The 22,503-nt window shown below is 39.4% G+C and overlaps 2 protein-coding genes across 3 annotated transcripts in view; one reads left to right on the top strand and one right to left on the bottom strand.

The window, feature by feature from the left end:
- Nucleotides 1-274: 274 nt before the first annotated feature.
- atpv0e2 (ATPase H+ transporting V0 subunit e2) lies at nucleotides 275-10,653 on the bottom strand. Its single transcript, XM_026171962.1, has 4 exons — nucleotides 10,443-10,653; nucleotides 9,802-9,849; nucleotides 3,575-3,673; nucleotides 275-1,424 (listed from the first exon to the last, which is right to left on the bottom strand). Exons 1-3 carry the CDS (start codon nucleotides 10,544-10,546, stop codon nucleotides 3,580-3,582), a joined length of 246 nt encoding a protein of 81 aa, XP_026027747.1. The 5' UTR covers nucleotides 10,547-10,653; the 3' UTR covers nucleotides 275-1,424; nucleotides 3,575-3,579.
- A 1,114-nt stretch (nucleotides 10,654-11,767) lies between these two features.
- Nucleotides 11,768-22,503, top strand: part of LOC113024691 (hsp70-Hsp90 organizing protein 3-like) — a 30,903-nt gene continuing 20,167 nt past the window's right edge. Inside the window, exons 1-3 of one of the 2 annotated variants that reach the window (XM_026171964.1) lie at nucleotides 11,926-11,981; nucleotides 19,580-19,703; nucleotides 19,785-19,956. Coding sequence is in view for 1 of the 2 variants with exons in the window: in XM_026171963.1 (XP_026027748.1) it covers nucleotides 11,936-11,981 (46 nt within the window). In the remaining variant the exon portion in view is untranslated. Of the gene's footprint in view, nucleotides 11,982-19,579; nucleotides 19,704-19,784; nucleotides 19,957-22,503 lie in introns of both variants that reach the window. The other variant, XM_026171963.1, reaches the window with a different exon arrangement.

Consider the following 22,503-nt stretch of genomic DNA (forward strand, 5'->3'; position numbering starts at 1 on the left):
CCACCACCACAACTACAGAAAAAGGCAAGGGGGGGGGGGAAAGACAGAACACAATTTGGTCTTTCTAAAAAGTAGCTGTATTTTGATTTGGATTCTTTTTGGCTGAAGCAAAGCGGTTTCAGAGAAGAGGACAGGGAGGGCGAGTTCCAGGGAGGAGGGAAGGACGGGCGCTCAAGGTTTGGAGAGGGGAGGTGTAATTGTGGCAGTGGCTGGTAAGGTGCAATGAACTAATTTTGGGGGGTGTTTTATTGTGTACATGCTTTTTTTCTGTGTGCGATTATAAGGGCAGGGACTGCAGATGAAATAAGATAAATAACCAATAACTGCAACGATAAGACTTCTTATATTAAAATAAATTCAGAGCACTTGTCATTATTTCCCCAAACAAGAATTAGTGATGCATGCACGGGGATTGTTCGCCTTTGAATTAGAAAAAAACTCATATTCAGCCTATCAGAGGTTACAATGCTGCAGGTTTCTTCACATCTTATTTTAATAACGCACTTTTTCATCGCTTTGTTTTCTAAAAGCTCTCGAGAGTCTGAGTTTATTTGCTAAAGTTAAAATGAGGAATGCAGTGAAAGCGTTGTTTGAAGGTACATTTTAAAAATAGCAGATGTTAACACCCAATCTATCTGCAGCTTTGCTCCAAAAACACGTCCCTACAGTACAACCTACAGTGCATCTGTACACAGGCAGGCGAGAATTGGGCAGGATTTCATCAAAAGGGGTCAAGTGAAGAGGGGCTGAATTGGGCGATGAGATCACCATGGCAACGAGGACCTCCGTGGTGCGGAGCACGAGGGAATGTGGGAGGGAGTTTCACGCTGAAGTGCCCCCAAAGTGGAAGGAATCGCTCTCTGCTTATTTTTTTTTCTCATTTTTTTTTTACGTGCTTTCAGGAGATTCTCGTGGCCGCGGTCCAAGCGCCCACATTAATGAACTCTTCACACGCTCGCACACGCGCTCACACTCACACCCCATTACATCACGGGTAACAACACTTATATAACAGGACCTCGCGGACACTGAGGTGATTACACCGGGCTTACATCAGTGTCAGCAAGCCAAAATAAATACACACAGAAATCCATGTTCCTCGCTGACGATGGCAGCAACGCAAAAAGAAAATATGTACACGGAACTAAACTAAAGGATTGCACATTTCAAGTGGGGGGTTGGGGGGGTGGTTACGCTTCACTTTCCTCATCTTGGTTTGTTCTGTAGTCACAGGATGAATTCAGCTTTTTTTTTTTTTTTAACTCTTATTATTCTTAAGATTCCTCAAGGTTACAAAAAACAAGGTGGCAAAACAAAATGAATCCACCCATTCTGCAGGCTGCTCGGGTGTTTGAGGACATGCCGAAACTAAAGGCGAGCAAACCAGAGGACAGGAAAGATGAGAGGCATCACATCGAACAGCCCTGCAACAGAAAGGAAAGCAAACATTTCAGCACAATCACAAATATGTCATCTTAAGGCGTGAATCGAACCAGCGTGTTTGTTGTAGCCAACAATACCCCCACCCCGAACAGCCTCTTTCAAATATTGTCAGCGCTGCGTGACCAAAAGCATCAGGGGACTCGTGTGGCAAACATGTCCTCTGAAAATTCATAAAAGTGCCCTTATTTTCTATTTCACCTGGCTCACATTTCCGTGGAGTTGATAAATATTCACGCCTGAATGCCACCTCTGTCCCCAGGGGCTGTTTAGTAGTGAGCTTTTTTCCTCTTCTTCCCCCCACTGTGCTCTAAATTTGAAAAACTGAGCTTTTTTCCCTCTTTTCTTTTTTTAATTTGCGAAGAACAAATGAAGGCGCAGGAACTGATGGTACTGAGTGGCAGAAAAGGAAATACAGAAAAACGAAACAGCTCTCAGGTTTCTTCTCAATAATTTGTTTGCCTATGGCAACGGCTTGGTTTTTTTCTTTGAAACATAAAATGATTCCACACAGCTATGAAATAACCATTCATTTAAACTCTTAAAGGTCCACATATACGACACATGCACATGGTGATATGTAGCAAAAGGTCTCTACATAAAAACCTGTGTATTTCTTACCCCGTAATTCATCCAATTCATTGATTTGATTACACTTAAAGTCTTTTTTCCACAGTAAACATTTATGAACAGCCACTGTTTTTACTCAGTAATGGTCATTTTATGACAAAAAAAAAAAAAAAAAAATCAGCAGTGAGCTTTTGTTTTGAAGGGTGATGTTCAGTGTGTGGGTGTACTTAAAAAGATCTGTGATTCTGCAGCGACTGTACAGACTGTATTTAATTTTTACCAGGGATGGGCATTTCAAGCATAATTACAGTCGCTTATCATATCCGAGCAGTCCTCAACTGCCACCTTCTGGTAACAACAGGACATTACATACAACCAGGTGACACCCCCCAAAAAATTATGAGGAAAAGAAACAGTTATATAAACAATTTGAGATTTTACATAAATAAAAGTGACCTATTAAGCTCATTTCCAGTTCCACACTTATTCCTGGACTGTACTACACCCAGCATGCATGTTTGTGCACCACCGTGCTGCCTTTGGATAACGCATGGAATCATCTAGACTAGCTTTGCATGATTATGCTCAAAATAATCCTTATATATCTTATACTAGGCTGTGGGGGCAGCCTCTTAAAAAAGCCACCTTAAGTAGTCTTTAGACTGAACGTCTGTCTGGCAGAGATTACTATTATTATGTTAAATGGTCAGATATTCTAATAAGATGCTCTGTTTTATGTACAGGTAATCTCATTATAAATAACTAAATAAATGTATTTTTTAAGTAGTTATTTGTAGCTGTTTATAGTGGAGACAGGAAAATGGTGCTAATGCCAATTTCTTGTGTTGGACTGACATTCAGTGAGCCAGTTACCCACTTTGCTTAGATTCTGTCATCATATCATGGACATGTCACCTGAAATCTACTTAACAGATTTTATAATTAAGTTTAATTTCCACTACTGAGCCATTTAACGGTAACAATGATCAATTCGGTGGACAACTCATTTAGAATTCATCCAATGTGCACAATTTTCAACAGGCTTGCGCTTACCTATACTCTTTTAGACCGGTCTGTTGTCCACCTCGTATCAGATCGTACCTTAAGGTCCAAATTAGTCACCTCAGCCGCACAAGAATCCGGGTCAGTGGCAACAAGTATTAAATCCCGGTTCTTTTGTATTCTTTACGGCCAAAAAGACACAGCTCAGAAGTGGTCCTTTTACTTTAAAAATGATCTTTATTTTACATATCCGGGATATGGAGACCTGAACACAAAACACACAACCCAAGGTCTGAAGCACAAACGGAAGCCTAAGTATTTATATACTTGTTCTCCACGTCACACCACACTTTAAGTTTCGATCCAACAGCCTAGTTGGTTTCACTTTCTAGCTGCAAAAGCACGCTCTGCAAAAGCATGTAATTTCCTGTCAGCACTTTTGGCACAGAGTGTACTCAGAGTTGGGCCTTTCTTATAAAGCAATATAATCAGCATATAAACATTTAAGATGATAAATTTAAACCTCAGCATTGCCTCTGAGGTCCTGCTCAGGCAAACTTACCCTGTTTACTCCCAGAAGTAGCGCAGGTACCATATAGTTTCATTCTTGAGCTGAGGACCAAACAGAGGGTTGGTCTGGGCCAGAATGGCTATCAACCAACTAGAAAGAGAAAGTGAGAGAGAGCAGATAAATGACAAAGCACCATCAGTGTGGTGAAAGAACATGGGTGCATTTATCATGGTTGTAACCAGGTCACGGTACCATTCGATCGTATGAGCTGGAAAAAAAAATCTGATTCCAATTGAAGCAACTTTTTAAAAAATGATTCTGTTTAGGGCTGTTCGATATGACGATATATATCGGATGACGATATAAAAATGCTATCGTTTGTTTCGTGGTGTCGCAAAATAAACTGTTTACGGCAATATTTTTTCATCGTTTTGATGGTCACTGTAGTGGCTATATTAATTTCTTAAAGTTCTCTCTTTCTCTTATATTTAATATAACCACACTACAGACGGACAAGCACCTGTTTTTATGCGTTGTCGTTAGCAACAACGACAGTAAAACCTTCGCATGTCCGCTTGTTTATTTTCCACATAAACCTTTCACAATAAAGCTCAAGATCCTGTTGAGACTTCAAAATAAACTGAATCACGTGAAAGATTATGCCGAGTATTTACGGATGAGAAGCCAGACAGAGTCATCAGGTGCTAAAAAATAAACCTTAGACTCAAACGTTAGAACAGGCTTTTCCTCGCAGCACGCCGTGTAATAAATACTCACAAAGAAAACGGCGGCCGTTACAACTTATGTCTAAAAATGCATCGTTTCACGCATCTGTTAAAACACTCGTTTCCAGGTACACGACGCCCAGCTGGAAACACTTCACGCGAGTCGAGCTGCCCGAGATTCACAGAATTTACAGAAAATGTTAAATTTTTGTGATTTATATCTTTATCGGACGATAGAATTCTTATATTGGGATATGAGATTTTGGTCATATCGCACAGCCCTAATTCTGTTATAAAACGTTATCAGTTATTTATGCCAATCATTACTAACAAGAAAAACAAGGAATTCAATACCATCATAATTTCTATCTTTTTAAAATACAAAACTGACATGAGAGAGAGGAGTGCGACCTTCATCCCTCTTTACTGGACTTTAAGTCAGACGCTCTTCTGGGAACTTATTATAGAGTCAATTTAGAAAAAGTGATTAATAGCAGATTAAGAGTCAGGCACAGCAACTTAAGCAGGACGCTTATTTGTAAAGGTGAAGAAAAAGGAGTGGTGAGGGTCTAAGAATCAGTCTCTCTGAGTGGTCTTGACTGAGACGACAAAATTACTTTTTATCTTTATGAAAGCAAAAGGACACTTCAGAAGATGTGGACAAAGAATCGAGGCAACGACTGACTGTTAAAAGAAGGATGTAGAACTGCCCCACATAATAATAGTAATAATGAAAAACAGAAGAAAGATGAAATTCCAATCTGGCTCCTCTAAATGTCAATGTGTTAGAAACCCTCCAACACAGTTTGCATCAGTGTCAGCTTACACAAACACTTTCTGTTATTATCTCAGGGCTTCAGTAAAAATACCAAAAATAAGAAAAAGAAAACAGATTGGCTGTAGTGTTCTATTTGTAGCCAGTATCTACTGCTGAAGTTCTGCCAGAGGCAGAAAACTGGGTCATAAATTAGCCGAAGCCAACTGTAGACACTTGTAGAAAGCAGTCTGTAGCCTGAGCGAAGGAAGAGTTTATCCAATGCAGAGAAACATGAAATGGAAAAGAAGGTCTCCTCGTTTGTTCACAGCACTTTTAATAAACTGGTTAAAACCTTTTCTGCTTTTATTTTTCTTCCTGTAAGCCAATCTGTGCATGTTTTTAAACGCTCTTCGTAAATAAGCTTGTTATTATTTTTGGGAAAAGAACAGCAGACACTCACGACACACAGCGAGATTTGTGGAACAGATCTGTACGGCTGATCCAGGTACATCATTTCCAGGCTAAAACTGTGCAAACAGTGTATGTTTACAGTACGAATGCTGTTGTTGGTGGAGGTTTATCCTGAGGGTGCCCAGCTCCCTCTAGTGGTAGAATGATAATCTTATTTATGCACATCCCACCTCTTCTTGCATCCCCATTTTTTAATCCCCCTTAAAACGGCGACTGCTTTTGAAAGCTGAACATTTCTGATGATAGACCAGAGGACCAGAGCCCTCCTACACATTTGCAGGTCCCCCACAGAGCCATAGCCAAACGAGTGCACGGTACTGGTGTTCCCTGAAAATGAATGCTGATTGCCATGTCACTTTGTGTATATGCCAAACTGCTGTTTGTTTTATAAAGCATTTCAGTCGGGACCACTATGCTGAGAAGAATATTGTTACTGTCGTGGTCGTTTTCATCTGCTGTAATTTACTTTAGCTGCGCAGCTCTCCTCTGGGACCTCTTTTGACCATTCCATGTGATTACACACAAAGCTGGAGGCAGTGATAGAAGAAGCAGGACTTAACCGCAGTACAGAGCAGATATCAGAGACAACAAACACATTGATGAAATATGAATGCAAATATTAAAACACACAGACTGCAAACAAACACAAACTATGAATTCTTTTTATTTCATGCTGAGGTGGATGAAGATGTTTTGATTACGAGCTGCCATCAACATAATCTGCTGATTTTTCCACACTGATTCATTGGGGAGGCTGCGGGTTGCAAAGCAGTTTGCAGCTGTGCACCAACTGTAGGCTACATGAGCTTAAACAGCAAACCCTTTATGAGATTTATCAAGGATAACAACTGAGCCATTACTGATACTTCCTGCCACTGAGATCCTTCAGTCTTTGTTACCTGTCTGGGTTCATTCCTGTGTTTCAGTAGTCTTATTAGTATGCTGGTATTTTAAATGTAGATATGGACAAATTACAGACACATAAGGCCAAATGAAAGATTTGAGTCAGCCCCACTAGGTGCATACACATATATATGCATCTACAACACTGGGAGTTCATATCTTTTTCAGTTTGACCTTCGTTGTGCTATCAGACGAGAACAAGCCTGGTTAGTTTTCTCATCTTTCGGATTTCTGTCTCAACCAAACCCCAATTTGTGCTCTCTCTCGCTCTCTTATTGCACTTGGGAAAAACAAAAACAAAATAAAACTCGTGTCAGCAGGAATCAGCTGGCTGATGGCGTTGCTGTGACTCAGCTCGTCAGGTGGCAGATGTTTTACAGGGTTTGTTATCAGTGTGTAACTTGACTTCTAGGGCCTCCAGCACACACGGGATGTTGTTAACCCAATGCAGAAGTATCCTCCTTGTAAAATGTAAAACAGATGTCCCATTGGGCATAATTAATGCTTTTGAGAGAAAGAAAGGCAGAGAGCATCCATTTTCCTTGATTTCCCTCGCCTCCCATGAAAGCAGCATGGAGCTGTTAGCTGATAGAAATAACGAGTTAAAAGTTGGATTTTAGTTGATTCAGTTGAGTAAAAGTGTTTTTATTGGTGAGAGTTGATCCACAAGGTTTACAAAGCGTCTTATTTTCCTTGACATCAAACAGCACGTCTATCCTTACTGCACAAGGCGACCACTTCCAAACTTGGCTCGCCTTTCTACACAACTTAACTGGTTCTATCTGGGTCTCATCTCCATTTTCACCTTGTTTATTGAAAAAAAGTGTCAATACATTTCATCAGAGTTTTTGTCCTCATGCATTATCATCTTGTTTTTGTAGAAGAAAACTATGACGAACATTATTGCTTAATTAACAACCTATTCATCACTGTTGCTTTTTAAAACGTAGCTGTAGATCTTCTCGCTTCATGTGTATCAGCACGCATGAGTTTCCACCACATGACCTGCTGCAGGTTCTGACTACAGTGACTCTCCAGCACAGAGCAGATTTTAAAGAGTAGAGCAAGAGTTACGTGTGCAGCTGCAGTCCCAGATGTTGGAGTGTGGGTGACTGTGGGAGTGAGATCATCAGTGGGCAAGCAGCTGAATGACACTGAGGACTGGCTCAATATCAGCCTGGCAAGAGTTCAACGGGCACACAAACAACACACAGGAAGGGCCAGACCTCAATGGTAAGCAGTGACTGAACTTTCAAAATAAGAGCAAGGGGACTGCCTGCTAGTGTTGTTCTGTCAGATAAATTGTAAAAAAAAATCCTAACGTGAGTCACCAAATATATTTCCACAGCAGTCAACATTCCTGGGCAGGTCACTGACCTGGTCTGTGTGTGAGGAAACACTGATGTTTATTTTCATACTTCATATGTTGGTCACTAAAATGCTACAGCCACAAAAAACATTTTATTTACAGTAAAAAAAAAATTTAAAAATAAAAAAATAAATAACATGGTTTCATATTCTTATGAAACCAATGGTAACTTATGTCATGTATTTGGCAAAAATTTACCCTTGGAGATAGAGCCAGGTAAAAAGACCCTGTCCCCTCTGTGCCTCTAAAAATTCTCAATTTGCTAGTAAGCCTGTGGCAAATACAAATCAAATCAAAATACATTTATATAGCACATATTAAAACAACAGTGTTGACCATAGTGCTTCACAGTCAGTAAAAACATGAGACAATTAAAACAAACAATAAAACAGGACAACAAACAATAGGTAACAACACAATAAGCTAAAACAGCCAACTAGTTAGAATCAAAGGCCGAAGTAAAAAGATACGTTTTAAGACGTGATTTAAAAGACTGGATAGACTCGGCAGTACGAATATGAACACGGAGGTTATTCCAGAGTCTGGGTGCCACGGTTGCAAAGACCCGGTCACCTCTCGACTTCATTCGAAACCTAGGTTGTGCTAGGAGCCTGTGATTGGATGATCTAAGTGCTCTGTTGGGATTGTATAAGAGGAGTAGTTCAGAGAGATAGGTGGGCGCTAAATTATTCAGAATTTTAAAAGTGAACAAAAGAATTTTAAAATTTATGCGATATTTAACAGGGAGCCAGTGTAATTTGGCTAAAATTGGAGTTATGTGTTCATAGATTCTCGTACCTGCTAAAAGACGCGCAGCTGCATTTTGAATTAACTGAAGCCGGTAAAGAGAAGAGTGTTGGAGGCCCGAGTAGAGGGAGTTACAGTAGTCCAATCTGGATGTGATAAATGTGTGGACAAGCTTTTCAAGGTCCTTTAAAGGAAGGAATGGCTTTGCTTTAGATATGTGACGCAACTGGCAAAAGCTGTTTTTTACCACAGTGGACACCTGTTTCTCAAGTTTAAAAGAGCCATCCAGGAACACTCCAAGGTTCCTTACAGTGAGCGAGAGATGGCTAGCGAGAGGGCCTAGGGCATCAGCTAACTGGTCTAGCGGAGTGTGACTACCAAAGACTATGATTTCGGTCTTATTCTCGTTCAATGTAAGAAAATTATGTGATAACCAAATTTTTGCTTCATGCAAACAGTTGAACATCAGACCCTTTATTAGTTACACCTCACTAACAATCCCTATCTTTCGCTCTCCAAATCTCAAAGGTGCTCTATTGGATTAATATCTGGTGACTGTGGAGGCCTTTGGAGTTCAGTCAACTCACTGCCATATTCAAGAGTTTGAGACGATTTGAGCTCCAGCGTGTAGCAGAAGCCATTTCCCCAAATCATTACACGACAGCTAACTTGAACTGGGGACACAAGGCATGGTGGATCCATGCTTTCATGTTCTTTATGCCAAATTCTGACCAGCCCAACCAAAGGCTGCAACAGAATCTAAGACTCATTAGACCAGACATTGTTTTTACAGTCTTCCTTTGAAAATGTTTTGTGAGTTTGTGCTAAATAAAAGAGCAGGAGTGGTAATGGTGTGGTCTTCTGCTGCTGTAATCCATCGGCTTGAAGCTTCAAAGTGTTGTATGCTAAGAGATGCTTCTGCACACCTCAGTTGTAACAAGTGGTTATTTGAGTTACTGTCGCCTTCCTATCAGCTCAAAGCAGTCTGGCCATTCTCCTCTCATCTCTGGCATCAACAAGGCATTTTAGCCCAGGTTACTGCAGCTCACTGGATCACCATTGCTTGGCACCAACAGCCATTCCCCATTCAAAGTCATATTTCAATCACCTTTCTTATCTATTCTAATGATCAGTTTGAGCTTCAGCAAGGAGTCTACATACCTAAATTCTTTAAGTCGCTCGAATGTGATTGGATAATTAGATCCCTGCATTAATGAGCCCTTGAGCAGGTGTACTTAACAAAGTGGCCAACATGCAAAATGACAACAGCTACATACCAAAGAAGAGTAAGCAAGTAGGTACTTACAACAAGTAGCAACAGATCGCTGTAAGGATCAGACTGGTGACAATCACACTGTCAGAGAGAGCAGAGGAGTCAGAGTCACACGTGCCCACTTTTACTATTATAACATTCATAAGCAAACATTATTAAAATTAGATCCCGAGTCACATACTGAGCAATACTGGACATTAATGCACAAACGATAGAAATATTGTAATCACACAGTTTTTCAAGGAGACTGGCCCTGACTCCACGACTTACAATCTTCCCCGTACTCTGCTTTTCACAAATAAAACCATCAGAATGACTTTTGTCCAAACGAGCCGACTCGACCTTTGAAATTACTGGTAGAGTGTGTGTGTGTGTGTGTGTGTGTGTGTGTGTGTGTGTGTGTGTGTGTGTGTGTGTGTGTGTGTTTGGATGGAGGGATAGCTGAATGACTGTTTCGTGGATGACGCTGGGCCTCCATCACCAGAAGAGGAACAGGAGCACGCTCGCGCGCGTCGCATATGTCTAAAGATTCTTTCCGACCGACACAGCGAAAACACTAACAGCAAGGAAAATACAATTATAGTTACAAAGTATAATAATAACACTGTCAAATGAAAGGGAACGCAAAATGATGTCGTTAATTGTATCCAATTAAAAGCAGTTACACCACCTACCCCCGATTGGGTCCTTTGGGCACTAAAAACGGAGCTACGACCCCCACCAACGCCCATAACGTGGTGAAGCAGATCATCGGCAGGGCGAGAGAATGATAGACCATGGCTTCAGTCCGCAGGACCCCGCAGATGTACAAAAAAATCTCTGCTTGTCCTTTTGAAGATAAAGATGCTTCAATGGCCGCTGAGCCAGTCTGTCGCTTCTGTTAGGGACCCGCCCAAATCAGTCGCTGCTGTCGATGATTGGTTGAAAGCTCTGCTAAAGCGACGTTTTATTGGTTCAGCCTGCTGTCTTTCAGCATTACAGAACGGGGGGATTGGACGGATGTATATGCCAGCAGATTAGAGGCAAGTGCAGACCCCCTCACCATCACCACATCACACACCATGCTTTCAGCAGAAATCTATATATTTAATTAATTAATTAAACCATAACCAAATATAAAAATTTCTAATAAGTTAAGTTTCCATATTTGTTTTTCTGCTACAGCTTCTTATTGTATACTTCCTTTTAGTAAATGGTACTGGTATTCTAAACATCCAAATATCATGTCACATTTGACCTCTGACCTCACTGTTACATTTCACATCTGCTCAAGTAAACCCTCAAATACATTGTTTTTTTTACAAACTGAACTGGAATGACTGACTGTTCACTTTATAATTTCAAATAAAGTTTGGAAAAAAAACATTGTTTTTACTGGGCTTCAAACAGCTTAAACTTCATTTAAAAAGAAGAAAGAAAACCAAATGAGTACATATTTAAATTTGCTGTCTTATAAGCAAAATTTGGTGCTTATGATACAGTAGAAAATGTGTTGAGAGGCATTTGATGTGAATCACTATGTCATTTGTATATGCTCCTTTCATATCCCCTGTTGATGGCTTTACTACAGGATTTAATATTTTTAATCTTCAATTAATCTTCAGTTGAAGTGAATACATGTAAAAAAAAAAGGATAGTTTATTCAGAATTAAACCCTCATAGGGAATTATAGTTAAATGCTGGAACAGTTAACAGAATGAAATAAATGAATCTAAAATGCAAGTAAAACAAAATTATTGACAAAACATTAAATAAAACCCACAAAAAAATAATTGTAGTTGTACAATTTATTGATCTTTAAATATTATATTGTTTTCTATTCTTTTCAACGTGTAAATCTCGCAGTTTGATGTCAAGCCTTTAGGAAAATTATGAAAAGACCGACGTTAACGCTTCCGCGGTTTTATTTTGATGGGTGTGGAAAGGAAGCCGTTTTTCCTATTTTATTGTTGAAAGCAATAACCGGAAAAGTGTTTTGCTGTAATCCAGTTAACTTGATGACCGTACAATCGGAGGCGGATCAGCGGGGAATGTTTCATATGAGCCGGTACTGGCACCGGCGAGCTGTCGGCGCTTAATGAAGGGTGGAAGTGTGTGACTGTGTACAGAGGGACAGCTGGGATTTAATGCCGAGTGAGGCCCGCTAATGTGTGGACGGTAAAAGCTGATGAAGTTCACCAGAGATATCTGCCGGCTGCTAGGCTTAAGAGGCGGTGAGTAATACTGCCAGCCAGCCGTTACCAACTTTCGGCTCTTCGGTGAAATAAAGTGGTGACACTGGTTGGTTGCTCTGTGGACTTTCTGTTTTTATTGAATACTGTATCTCAGAGCCCCTATTGTCCAGGCTTCAGTAGCACTCACAATTAATAACTTTCGGAAATAGTCTGTATATGTGTTAGAAAAATATGCCAGAAAGATGTATAAAACATAAAGAGTCAAACAGACTATTCAGAGATTCAGTAGCTGTACTGTTATCCGTCACCTGCCAACATATAATGATGTTGGTGGCATTTTCCGAGTTTCTATAGTTGCTACATTGTTACATTTACATATGAATGAAGTGTGGCCTTTTTGAGTGTTATAAGACCAAACTGTGTTTTTAGGTTAATAGAAGTTGGACTCAGGTGGAGAGTGGGCGTTTTAGTCACTCCTGCCTGTAATTTTAATTGTTCTTCGTGTTTGTGTAAGTGACCTGATTTTACAGTGAGTTCTGACTTGAGTGAGAGCCCAGAGCTCACCAAAGTAACATTTCTGGGGAGAAATGAGGGCTCTTTGGAATTGTTATCAGTGTTTATGTATAATACACATACCTTGGAGACAATCACAAACCAACCACAGTAATAGTAACTGGCCATCTATACCTTTATTGTATTTGAAGAAGGTTATTGCCAGAGCTGCCACCTGTTTCACTTTACTTTAATCCGAGTTCAGCTTCATGCACTATATGTATTTACACAATCCTATTAATGTCCATTGAGTATCAGGTATGACATTACTGATTTATAATACTAGTAATATTTTTACACATTCACACACACCCACCCACACACACACACACACACACACACACACACACACACACACACACACACGCACACGCACACACATCATTGTTATTGCCAGTTGATTATTGTTAGCTATGTGTGACTAATAGGCCAGTAGCAGCCAACAGTAATCCATGGCTTTTATAGGAATCATTCAGATTACTAAAGTGCTGTGAGGTTTTGGAGATTGGTTTTGTGGCATTTTGCCTTTTTTAAAAACACTATAAATAAAGGATAAAGAAAGATTGCTCTGGAACATGGTTTTATTGGCACATATCCTGAGTTGAGGTATCAAATGACCAACAGGGTTGGTGCATCACTAATTTATAACAGTGTCTGTTGTGAACAAAGCACATATATGAGCATCCAAGTTATTATTACTACTGAGTAATAATAATCTGAGTTTTTTGTAGTCTGTCTCACTCATATAGATCTTCTATGTAGTGTGTAAACAGAGCATACAAATGACATTGACCGAAGACCCTTTAGTTCCAAAGGCTATTCACACTTTTAATCAACTGTTTAACTAAAGTTAAAGAGTGAACACTACAAGGTAAATAGTTCACTACAGCAGCTTGCTGTTTTTAAAGCTGAACATTATTTTAAAAGTCATTTATAAAGTCTGCATTTATACTGATGGGTGCCACACAGTTCATATTTAAGACCTTTATGGCTTCAAAATTGTACTTTTGGTCTTCTGTTATGATGATTTCCATTTCTGTTTGCAAATGAATTAGATCTTAGGTGCCCTGTTTGGGCGTTTACTATGTTTAGACTCAGCTGGAAAAGGATTATAAGCACAACCAAAAATATTTGACTGACAAATGAGCTGCACGCCAGCCCCACAAGAATGTACAGGAACTGGTCTGACCACCACTGTAACCTTTAAGTTTATGGTCAGCCATGACCGGTAATAACGTCATCCATGTAATGAAGACTTAATAAAAGTGTCTACACTCCAAATATGGGGCATTCAAGCCAGCAGCAGGAGACAGAAAATAAAAGTTGAATTTTACTGAAAGCAGTAAAATGTACTTTAATTTTGTTTGCATACAAACAAATTTGGTGCCCTCCGCAAAGAAGTTTTGGCCTTTCCTCAGTGGGAAAATCACCATGAAAGGACTTTTAATGAGAAGACTTTTAAACAATTTTTAAAATTAGGGATTCAATTAATTCAGCACCATATACATTTTTAAAAATCAAATTACTAGAAATAACAGGAAAACTTGTTTGTGAACATCAGGAGAACAAAATCACTCATACAATACAGACGTACAGATGTATGACAATAAACAGGACTTTTATGTGCCTGGGGTTCAGTGCTGTGCTCTATGGTGGGGTGCACAGGGGCATCAAATACTAAAAGACTAAAGAAAGTGATTTATAAGTCAGTGAGGTTATATATTGGTTTGGAGCTTGAATCTCCGTCACACATGCCTCATCTCACGCAGAAGCAGGTTCAGCAAACCACTCATTCCACTGCAATGTACCAAAGAGCACTACAAGAAATACCTCCTTCCTTTGTACTTTTATTTTTCAATTTTTTCAGTTAAATTTTTCCCTAACCACCAAAGGTACATGTTGAGACAGAATTTTATGAATGAAAATGAAACCTGAAACTAAATCCAAACGGAAATTCCTTATGTATGACATGGCCTTTAACTATGTCAATGTAGTTGGTTGCTAGTTGACATTCCAGGCTCTGTTTGCATAGTTTACTTGCTAAATTTAGCTGTGAGCCTGCCCACTTAGTGCCACAGTTTTCTAATTTTGCTCAGTTTCCGTGCTATTCAGTGTTGGGCAATCGCTGAAAGTGTCTATCCATATGGATGCCCTTTGTTTTTTTAAAACAAATTTCTCTTTTAATCCCATGAGGAGACGACTTCATCAGTGATGACCCCAACCTTACCATAAATCAGGAGTTTGACAGTCGCTTGGATGTGCTTCTGAGTGTATGCTGCTTCAGCCTCCATCTTAGTTCTTGCTACTATGTGGTGGATAGTCTCCGGGTTAGTTTTGCACTTGGAATATAATGTGTGGGTGAATAATTTTGGAAATATAGTGTTTCTATATAAAGTACAGATGTAAAAGCACTGTTGTGTTTATATTGAAATGAAAACATGTTGTCACTGCAGTCAATGAAAAGTTGTGACAAATTATTATGATCTCAATGTTGAACTGTGTTGGCTGTAATCGTGCAGCCCTTCCTAATCGTCCACATAGGATGCAGACTGCTGTGATGTGGAAACCACACCCTGTGGAACATTAATGACTTTCAAGTGATGAAAATGCAAAGAAAAATAGGCAGGTATTGAACTCAGCTTGTTTTTAGTTTCACTGAGCGTATCCTGGGATCCTGTTGATATACGATGGTGTGGCGTATATGTTAGCGACACACCACGTGTGACGAGCACCCACATGGATGCCCTTTACGGTGGATACACCAGTATCGAATGATAATGATAGAAAGACTTGAGAGACCCACTTCTTAGAACATCAGTAGTCATGGTGATCAGTTTGAGTGGGATCATCTACAGGTAACCTGCCAGATCCATGATTAAATATCTGTGTGTAATATCCCATATAGAAAAGAAATAGAAAAAACTTTGCATAAGATGTGGCCTACTTCATATAGTGAATCATATAAGGCTTACATGATTTACTCATGAAAGTAGCCACTTTCTCATTACTTTCATATATTGTTTTAGGAAGTATCCAAAACATACAAGTTTCATTTATATAATTTTTCAAGGGATCTTATATCTGTTTTAATTCTTGTATGCTTTTCATACAAGTTTCACACAAGACAGATACAAACTTTATAAGATTTAGATCTTTTCCATATGGGATAATATGCACTCAGCTCATGTACATTTAAAACTGATGATACACTTTAAATTCATCATGTTCCTTCAACAAAGTAATAAAAAGTCGACAGGAATCTGAAGCATTACTAGACCCAACATCCTTCATCACACTGTGTCTTCTTTCAAGTTCTGACCTTTGCTGTCTGTATCATGACTTTGGCAGCTGAAGATATTTAATTTTCTGGTTAAACAAACGCCTACACCATTAACACGGTCCTCTTCCTGCCATCTATAACCTCTAGACATAAATTAGGTTTATTTTGTATTTCGTATCAGTACTACCATGTTCATCATTCCTCGTGTCCTTGGACTGTGTTGCTTGGGAACGTCATTCCCCTGACTTTTCAGTGCTTATGTTATTTCACATCTTAAAGAAGAATTGTACGTCTCGGTACTTTAAACACAATTTGAAATCAGCATCTTCTTACTACTCTTACGAAAAACAGTTCCAAGTATGAATTGCGTTTCACTTTCTAGTTCCAGTTAAAGAGCTGCTTTTCCTAAATAGCTGCATAAGAAACAAGCATTTAAACATTTAAAAAAAAGAAATGTTATTGAGGTGACTGAGCAGCTCATTCTCTTAAATCTCTTAAAGGTCCCAATGGGTTTTCTTTTAATCGCTTGGTAAATTTTCAGGAACTAAAAGATGTTACACTTCAAGTTAAGAGTCACAGATTTTGGCATTAAATCAGAGTAAAGCTTTCAAGCACAACCTCCCCCGGTTCCAAAATACACAGAGAACAGAAGAAGTTAAAGTTACAGCAGCTTTTGTATCATAAAGGGCAGCTTTATTCCTTGTCAAGCACATTTGGCCCTGTGGTTTCAATCATGATAATCATTTTACAAACACATTTTTAAATAGGACAGGAATGGAATTGAAAAACAACCAGTCACAGACAGTGACGGCTTCATTATGATTACCGCCCTATCAGTAATCATAATGAACTACTTACTGGAATTAAGTAACACATAAAAACCCTAGTCACAGACAGTGACTGGTTGTGACTGGAGTGGACGTCCCAGCAAATTCACCCCAAGATCAGACCATGCAATCCTCAGAGAAATCCTAGCGCTACATCTCAGACGCTACAGACCTCAGTCAGCATGAAAGTACAATTCGAACACGACGGATAAAGAAAGGCTTGTTTGGAGGGGAACAAACACAAAACCTCTAGAAGACTAAGACTTGGCTGTGGACATAATGCACAGCACCATGTTTGGTGAAAACTAAACATGGCATAGAAATAAGACAGGAATATATACACCCCCCCCCCCCCCCCCCCCCCAATACAAATATGATTAAGAAGACCATGAATTCATTTTTTGTCCTATCAGGAATTATAGTGATCTACTTACTGCAATGAAGCAACACATAAAGACACACATGAGTCAGAGCGATAGCATGTCCTGCATGCGTCTTTCAGTCTTGTATTTGTTTACAAAACTGGGTGCGTCTGTGTGTGATTAGCCTCGGCACTAATTAGCCAAAAGATTTAGCTGCTAAAATAGGGGGAACTACCCGTTTTGAATTTAATGTCACAGCTATAATACAGAGGCTGGATAAGAAACTTGTTACCTAAATGTAAACATGTAAAATTATTTTCTTTTTAAGTTGATTACGGTTCAAATTTGGAAAATGGAAGCAAGTTCCTCTGCTCTGTAAATGGTGTGAGGAATCAGCGCCACATATTTTATCACACAGACCTCACTTGGTTATGAAACAATCAGTTAATTGTTGACTTTCTTTTGAGCCTCTGAAATTGAAGGACTGCTCATAAAAGTGGCTGTAACTGGAAGCTGGAAGTCTACAGTCTTACTACTGCTTCTGTAAAATTAGCTTTGGTAGTTTATAGAGGCAAAAATAAAATAAAAAAAAAGAAGTGCCATTGTCCAAAGGTTATGGACCTATGTGTATCAGAGCTTCCAAGCATGAAAGAATTTGTGTCAAAATTCAAGATGATGTATTGATGAAGGTAGGCAGGTATTCACAAACATAATCTAAGTAAAGTTTAATTTTAGTGGTTGCTGGGATATAAAATCACTATCTTTTAGAAATTGCATAAGATGATTTCTGATTTTCTTCCTAAAACAAGAAAAGAATAAAGTAAAAAAAAAATTCCTCTGGAAGCTAGGGAGTGTCCACACAGCAGGTTGGCAATCAGAAGCCATAGAAAGTCAGTGACATTCAGTGACTTTGAGTCACAGCAAGTGACATAACTGTGGGCATTGTGAAGCGGGCGGGTTAACCGGAATTAAACTTCTCCCAACTTTGAGGTGAGTGATTGAAACTAACAATGAGAGCAAAGAATGCTACTGTTTGAGATTTGAGGGAATAGGTTTAAACCAGAGCCCTTGAGTAGCTTTTTAGTTGTTTTTTTAAGTTCTTGCCTTTTAAAATACATCTCAAACCTTTATACTGGTATAATGCTATGGCGCGGCTAGCATATGTTACTAACATTCTGAACTATTGCGAGGATGATGGAGTCTCGCAATAGTTCAGCATCACACGTGGTGATGGCACGACTCTCCTATTCAATGCTCTGGGTTTAATGCATTATAAGGTTGCTTAGGCAACTGGAGGGATTGGTCTACTAGTGTCCAGTAACTACCAAGCAAAAAGCAAGAAGAGAATCACTCGCTGTGTGGACAACTCTTTAGACTTTTACCATCATCTTTGCTATTGTGGGGTTCCTCCGTAGATTTAAAGTGTCATTGGAATCATATTTATGTCATACCACGTGTCTGTGAGTAAAAACATAATCCGAGCAAATGACCTTATTTCACCGGTGCAATTAGGTTAGTTATGCCTCTCTCTCTTGAAATGTGTCTAATATTTTTTATTTTTCACCAAAATAGTTTGCAGTTGATTATTAAAAAACATTGAGCTCAGTTCTTATGCTTTGTTAGCATACTTTACTGGTAAACAGCCTTGGAAGACCTGCAGATGAATTTGAACACTGCCATTTATGGAAAAAAAACGCACAAAGATATAATTGGATTAAATGCGAGGACCTTGGTAGCTTACCACTTCAGTGAAATGTGCGCAAAGACTACTTTCTCTGTTTCGTTTATCTGTATGTCTGAGTCAGAAGCCTCTCTGTTCTGCTGTACTGCTTGTCTTTAGAGCAAGGTCAGGGTTTATTTATCACCCTTAAACTCTTCCAGCAGTCCAGGGGATAGAATTGCTTCACTTTCCTGGAAACTTTTTTTTTAACCATGAAACAGTTAGAGAAGATATTGAGGTTTCTGTTGCAGTCAGCATAAAATAGTAAATAGGTTTGGGAGAACAGCATGTATGTTTGAAAGATAACCTCAGATTGCTAGTGGTGCATGACTGTGTTGTTCTGTAACGTCACTTTGGGGCCACCATTTGAATAATAACCGATTTGAGAATATATTTATCTTTGAAAGAACAAAGATAACATTTTTCTGTTTTCATGTGAATGTAACACAACGTCCTAATTTAAACATCATTAAAACAATTATTTTATGACATCACTCGAAGGAATTAGTGGATTTACATAGATTTCTTTGAATTGCAGTAAAAAGTTTACGTTTTTCACTTGTTAATAAACTGCAGAAGAATCTTTACACCAATCATATTCTTGTCGTTCTTTACTGCAAATAACAACTGCAGTGTAGACTCAACCTGCTGCCCTGTTTCAGTTCTGGAGGACTTACTAAAGCAGTACACACTCTTGTTAACATTTTGGAGATTGCACACAAGCTCATGCATGTAGCACATAACTTAATGTTGCCTTTCATACCTGATCTGAAAGCTCCCATGGTGCTTAATCTGCTGAGTAAATATTACAAACCTAGGCTGAATAGAGAGCAGTCATAACTCGCTGAATCATCCTGATATCCTGTCCTCCTGTCATGGTCCCTGTGCCTCACCAGCTGATCCAGCTCATTATGGGCTCCCGCCCCTGGCCCACGCACCTGCTGCCTATCGGGATGATCACAAGGCCGATTTAAGACAGCAGCACTGTGTCACTCGTCGCTGGATCGTTGAGCTATCAGCGTCAGTCGCTCAGTAGTTTGTGAATCAGAATCTGTGAGTTCTTTCCGTCTGTTCGCCTCTAACTAAAGTTTCTGTGTACAGACCTTTCCCGGACCTTTCCCTGCCTGCCTATCATCCCGTGGACGAGTGAGTGGATTTGTGTTTCCCCAGTGTGGGGAGTGAAGAGAGAGAGCCTTTGGAGGGCGTCGGATTCCCGTCTTTCCCCTCACATACCCCGGAACCCTGGACCCCCCTCCCCTCCCTCCAGCACGTTGTAAATAGCATCACCTGGTGTCGTTGTGTAAATAAATTTGTAAACTCTGTAAAGAGTCCCGGTCTGCGCCTGAGTCCGTTAACTAAAACCTGACACCTCCCATAGGAGCCCAGCATGAGTAGAGGTCTCTTTTTTTCCTCTTGGACTTTCCCATTGTTGTGTACATTTCAGTGTTTCTTTCGTAACGCTACCGATCTCCGACCTGTATCCCCATGTGATGTCTGTGTTGTGTGTGTAAGGTCGGGGGGGTCCCATTTCACTGCAGGGCAATCTGCATGTGGCGAATAAAGCCTTGATTGATTGACATGCTTGTTCATCACAGTGGAATCTTGTAGTCACCCTTAAGAAATTTCATCACATGCAGCAGTAATATTAACATTTAATTTAAATGCAAACTAACATGTCTGATTTGTATTCTGAATTATGTTGGTGGCTTAGGTTTACTAATATAAATGCCCATAGGTGGGAATGTGAGTGCGGATGGTTGTCTGTCTCTATGTGTGACCTGTCCAAGGGGTACCCTGCCTCTCGCCTGATGGTAAGCTGGGATGGGCGCCAGCCCCCTTGCAACTCTGGTAAGGATAAGCAGGAGAAAATGGTGGATTTTTAGGATATTCGTTTCCTGTTGCGTTAATTGAATTTGCATTTTCTGACCTGATGCTTCCAGTGGTCTTTTCCCATGCTCCCAGATTAATTTAAAGACAATTCTAGATGCATTTCCAAATATCTGGTGCAGATTGTGACAAATAATCCGAATGTATCACACACCTGTATAATCTCGTTCAATAAATGAACGTGTTTTCTCGAGCAAATTTAAAAACAAACTTGAGACAAAGACTCATGGCAAAATAACCTTAGAAATCACCATCATGGTGTTTAATCCATTAAGATTCTCTCCAAGGTACTGCAGCCACGTTCAGTAGTTTGTGAGTCTCTTTGGCTTCACCTTTGTCTTCAGTAACTTAAAATCCTGCTCTTTCAGGATGAGATCAGGTGATTGACTTGTCCCTTGAGGACTATTCAATTTCTTTGCTCTGAGCATGCTTTGGGTCATTATTATTTGGTTTGGAGTTAGAGCAGGGCAATATGACCAAAAATGTTTATCATTATACATTTATACATTTGAAACACATTACATTTGCAATAAGGATATAACTGACAATATAATCGACACTTTACAACTCCACAACTTTATTGGTGCAAAAAGAAAAAAAAAGTCATCAATGTATTTTCACTTAAATAAGCAGCTATTTTATGTGCATTAAAGTTATATAAAAATGTAACAGTGCAAATCCTTGCTGACAGTTTAACCAAAAGGCATTTCCAGTGGAAATTGGCCGACATATCCTCAGCATAAGCATGTATAATATCCACAAAACGTAAAAAGAGGTTATACACACAATACGGTAATACTATGTTGAAGCGCAGTACGTATCACTTTGCAAGGCTCCTGCCTACAATAGCAGTAATGCTCCGACAATCCATCAAGCGGTGCGGCTTCATAGCTTAGCAGTCGTACTAAAACATTTGACAGATTTTCGAGTGCTGTCACCGTGTACATAAAATCGATTTGAGGTCAGTAAACACAACCAGAATTCAAACATAAGGCACACGGGATGATAAGGGGCTCTGTCGACTTTCAGAAAAATCAAAGGATTGATTTTAAGTGTGCCGTATTTTCCAAAAAAACTGTAATAACGACGGCCCGCTAGCACGCTCTACCAAAAATAGTGCTTAGTTGTGTATCTGACGGACAAAAGCTAAACCAGTTCCACACCACTGAAGTTGCAGCATTTGTTTTCCGCCATGTGCGTATGAAAATAAAGGCACTGCCACTTCTGCTGGCAGCCACATCATCAATAAACACTAGCGTCGTTCCACTGGCAGCCATTTCATGAATATTTTGCCCATGTTTGACAGATAATGTAATGCGATTGTGATCGTGATTCTGTTTCTTGCCATACTTTTCTCTTCTCATCATTCTGGTTCAAGTTCATGTTTGTTTCATCTGTCCAAAGAAGTTTTTCTTCCAGAACTCTGCAGGCTCTTCCAGTCTAATCTGGTCTTTATGGTTTTGAGTGTAACCCACTCTGTTTGGATTCATAAAGGAATCTATTGATTGTAGACCCTGACAACAATATGCCTCCTTCATCAAGAGTGTGAGAGTGTTGACTTGACTAGATATTTTGAAGGACCTTTTTTAAACCAAGGAAATAATTCTGCCATCATCCATATATCCACAGTGCTTTGGCCATTTCAAAAAAATTTTTTTTTATATCTCTGGAACCCTTGAAAAGAAAATCTAAATCTTTTAGTAAGTCAATTTAGTTTGATATAAAATGATAAAAGAATAGACCTCACCTAGCCACGAAACCTCCTCTTATTGAATTGTCCTTTTACTTTTGAACCTTTGAGTCTATGTTGATTATGCATACAAAAAAAGTCTAATAGTCCACATTGTCATAGCCCTGGCTGTATTTCAATCCCATGTTTCTTTTGTCATGAAGTTGGATGGAGTTAAATGTGCCAGTTAAATGAATGACTTCA

The sequence above is a fragment of the Astatotilapia calliptera genome, chromosome 6 (assembly GCF_900246225.1).
Source record: "Astatotilapia calliptera chromosome 6, fAstCal1.2, whole genome shotgun sequence".
In the NCBI taxonomy this organism is placed as follows: Eukaryota; Metazoa; Chordata; class Actinopteri; order Cichliformes; family Cichlidae; genus Astatotilapia; species Astatotilapia calliptera.